The following is a 3,903-nucleotide window of genomic DNA, read 5'->3' on the forward strand; positions in this document are numbered from 1 at the left end:
TGTCCGTGTGTGTGTGTTTGTGTGTGTGTGTGTGTGTGTGTGTGTGTGTGTGTGTGGTGTCATGGTAATAAAGGAACATGTCACACAACAGTGTGGCTCATTGACATGTGTTCAGGGTCTTATAAAACAAATTATTATTTTAAAAGGGTTTAGTAACACAGTCATACATACAGCATCAGATGTCAGTACTGATATTGTCATATGTCAAATAAACAATCTCAGAGAAGCATTATCTTTCATGAAAAAGCAAGCACTAATTGGAAATACATTCCAGTGCACTGGAATGAGTACAAGGATGGGCTAATGAATTAGGACTTCCCCTTTTACTTGTTTTTTACAGTGGGGGTGGGTGTTCTCAGCTTGTTCTTGGCTGTCAGCACCTAATGAAGTCCCTCTGGGCACCCCCACCTAAGGGAGGATGGGGAAGGAGGCAGGGGTGTCCTGTAATTCCTCTCTAATTCCTGTTGCAGTAATTAAGAGTGCAGTGAGATACAGGGAGCTCTGGCACTCTCTGAGCCCAACCTTTAAAGTGCACAGTGTGGATTAGGATAGATTGGGGGGGGGGTCGTGATTATGATGATTAGTGGAAGTGTCCAATGACCTCTAGTATTCATTCACCTCACTGCCTGTGATGTAAAATAGAGAGTCAGACAGCAGGCTTACACCACTGTATCATTACCTCTGCATTAGAGAACTTCAATAGAATGGACTCCCAGCTTAAACCACTTATTATCTTTTAGTAGCACTCTGTTATGGATCCCTTTTGGAATAACCTATTAACTGGACAACTGTTAATTGGCTGTAAGGTGACTAATATTCTATTATTATTCTATTATAATACAACTTGCATTATATTTTTGGTTTGGTCATTGTTTCCATCAGTTACCAGTTTATCCACATTATTTAAACTGTGTTTCTCAGACTTTTTACGCCACATAACACCTTAGAAAATAGTGGAACAGGAAGATACAGTGGTGTGACCAAAGATGAAAAAATCTGAATGGATATTGTGAGTTAAATGAATTAAATGAAGTGGAGAGCAAAATTCAAACAAATATTGTTTTAAAAATGTAATGTTCCTGATTTAGATCTGAAAGCCATTGAGAACGGAGCTTTAATGAAACACCTTTTTAATGTTTTTGCATTTTCTGAATATCTTTTTAAAGCAGTGTTTCTCAAATCTTTTACAGCGTGTAACAAATAAATATCAGGCTCTCCCAAGTACCGTTATTATGACCGATGTTAAAATACAGCAGTGTAGGCCGACCCTATTCAACTACAGACAGTTCACACAGGAGGCAACTTTATTCTTAATAAGAAGATTATTTATCTTCAATTCAGTTTTATTTGTATAGCGCCAATTCATAACAGAAGCAGGTCTAGACCGAACTCCTTATAACATTATTTACAGAGACCCAACAATTCCACCATGAGCAAGCACTTGGCGACGGCGGCAAGGAAAAACTTCCTTTGAAGAGACTTTTAGAGACCCCAGCTATAGGTAGGTGGTCGTCTGCCTCGACCAGTGCTGTTAATAACCCCATTGCACAGGAAAAACTGTGCACTAAGGATGTGCATTTCACTAAGACTGTTGCGATATGCATCAAGATTTATTGCCAATACAATACAATACAATACATAATGGGAGTGGTGTAGTGCAATGTGATGCGATTTGATTCAATACAATATGATTCAAGGTGACACGATGTGATGCAAAAGATAGTGGCTATGCAACTCAATATGGTTCAGATAGTTTGATTTTATTTCTTTGGTTCTTCTTAAGCAGTTAGAAAAACAGTTTAGAGAGGAACCAATCTAAATAAGAAAGTATTAGTCACATTTACATTGGTCATATAACAAATAATTCAGATTTTACTGATGCAAAAATGTTTGAAACGATCCACCTGCAGTTAATTCCAAATTATATCCTAAGCACACTTTTTTAAACAGAGCAATTTCATCTTCAACTTTTTTGCCAGTGCACTGATGCAAATCAGTGACTCTTACCATCCCTAGTGTGCACACAACTACAGAAAGTATAGAAGGTCAACATTGAAACAGGAATATCCTCCAAATTATGGTCAACCTGCAAAATGTTGCTGAAACAGAGGCCAAATGACACCTGCTGCTCTGTGTGCGCCTAGGGGTCAATTACCTCATTATCTGTCCAAACTCATCAGGCTTTTTATCACAACATTACATTTCTTAGATATCTGAAATGAACTTTATGAGTACCATGTTATTATGACTGATAGGAATCGTGGCCAAAACTAGGAAAATAAACTAGAATTATACTTCCAAGATCCGGGATTGCACCAGGATGGAAATGCATTATTATGTTGTTGGTATCCACTCTGAAGCATTTGATTTAAGTTTAATGTTTTTTCTACCCCTTACTAGAAAAAAAAAGGAAAAAAAACATATTGAGTGTATCCAGGGCCTGATTTATCTTCTTCCTCTGTGCCATAGAGCTTAATTGTTGCAAAAACTACTTAAACCACATCAGTGAGCCACACTGGCAACTGTGGCTCACGAAATACAGGTGGTTGTTTACTAATTGCAGGGTTGATCCCTGGCTCCTCCTGTCCACATGTTGAAGTGTCCTTGACCAAAACATTGAACCCCAAGTTGTTCCCAATGGGACAGGCCAGTGGGTGACATGTTTCTTCATTACCATGAACAAACACAATCACATAGAAATATGATTAATTGTTAACATTAACTTAAGTACTATATATAATTCCAATTTAATAAAATACATTACATTTTAATTATTATCACATTAATCAATAATATCAGCAATATGCTTTAACAGTATAATGCATTATCTATTAAACCATTACTACTACTATTAATTTTCTAATATTTATTTCTTATACATTTATTCGCTGACATGAATTTCTAGTTAATATGCAGCATTGACTATAGATTTAACGATGTTAAAAGAACTCAAGAGGAATCTAATAAATGACTACTGTTATCACCATAATACACATATCACATAATAAGATATCACATATACGTCACTCAACTCTATCTTTCTTACTCCCAGGCTGTTGAACACCAACAGAATCGAGCCAACCTGGCTGGGTCCCAGACTCCCCAGGAATCCTTAACAAAAACCCATTCACTCGTGTTAATCAAACAATACCAACATTCTGGCTCAAAACTACTACAAACAATTTAACAGATAAAAGCTGGAAGAACGGTACGCATAGGAGTAACTGGTTTAATTTTCGGGCCAAAATAATGAAGTTATTTTTCTGTGTTGCTAATGTACTTGGAGAGATTTAGTCCAGGGTGGTCAGTAGGGGCCCAACAGCATATTTTTGCCTCTTAAATCCCTAACCCTGCTCCCTTACCAGTGACTGCCAATTTCACAACTGAATCTGTTGGCTTTAATTTTGCAAGCTTTATAGATGAGTAGTGGGTTTCCATTGCAGGTAAGAACTCAAAAGATATATTTTTAATTTTACAGTACATCTGTGATACATGTCCCCTCTCCCATTGTTTCAGGAAAAGTGCCATCAGTTGGCCTGCCGAGCGTCCTCTGCACGCTACCAGTACTTTCGTAGTGGACCCATGGCTGATTAACATGCCTCAGTACCAACATCCCGCAGAGCAGTCAACAGTCACACGACGCCAGGGTAGCTTTTCCTCAAGGACTCTGCTGTTGTTTGCGTTCGAGGCGGCAGCACGAAAACTGGCTTTCAAGGCTCTGCTCATTTTGACTGGAAAGGACACTCAGCTGTCACTGAGGCGCGCTATTTTCTATACAACGACGCAAACCTGCTTCGGCCAAGTGTCGTTTTCACCAGTCCTGTGCAGATTTCTCTTTCCATCTGTGTCTTTTTTAGCATTTTTGTGTATTTCACTGCACTTAAGCGGGAAGGATTTGGACCG

At 38.4% G+C, this 3,903-nt stretch overlaps 1 protein-coding gene across 1 annotated transcript in view; it reads left to right on the plus strand.

Annotated features, from left to right (window-relative positions):
- Positions 1 to 3,594, plus strand: part of ptprfa (protein tyrosine phosphatase receptor type Fa) — a gene marked incomplete in the record, with an annotated part of 110,171 nt that extends 106,577 nt beyond the window's left edge. Inside the window, 1 exon segment of the mRNA XM_035652778.1 lies at positions 3,517 to 3,594. Coding sequence (XP_035508671.1) covers positions 3,517 to 3,594 — 78 coding nt within the window.
- Positions 3,595 to 3,903: the final 309 nt, after the last annotated feature.

Source organism: Morone saxatilis, unplaced genomic scaffold (genome assembly GCF_004916995.1).
Source record: "Morone saxatilis isolate NCDOM2014 unplaced genomic scaffold, NCSU_SB_2.0 Contig12, whole genome shotgun sequence".
NCBI lineage: Eukaryota > Metazoa > Chordata > Actinopteri > Moronidae > Morone > Morone saxatilis.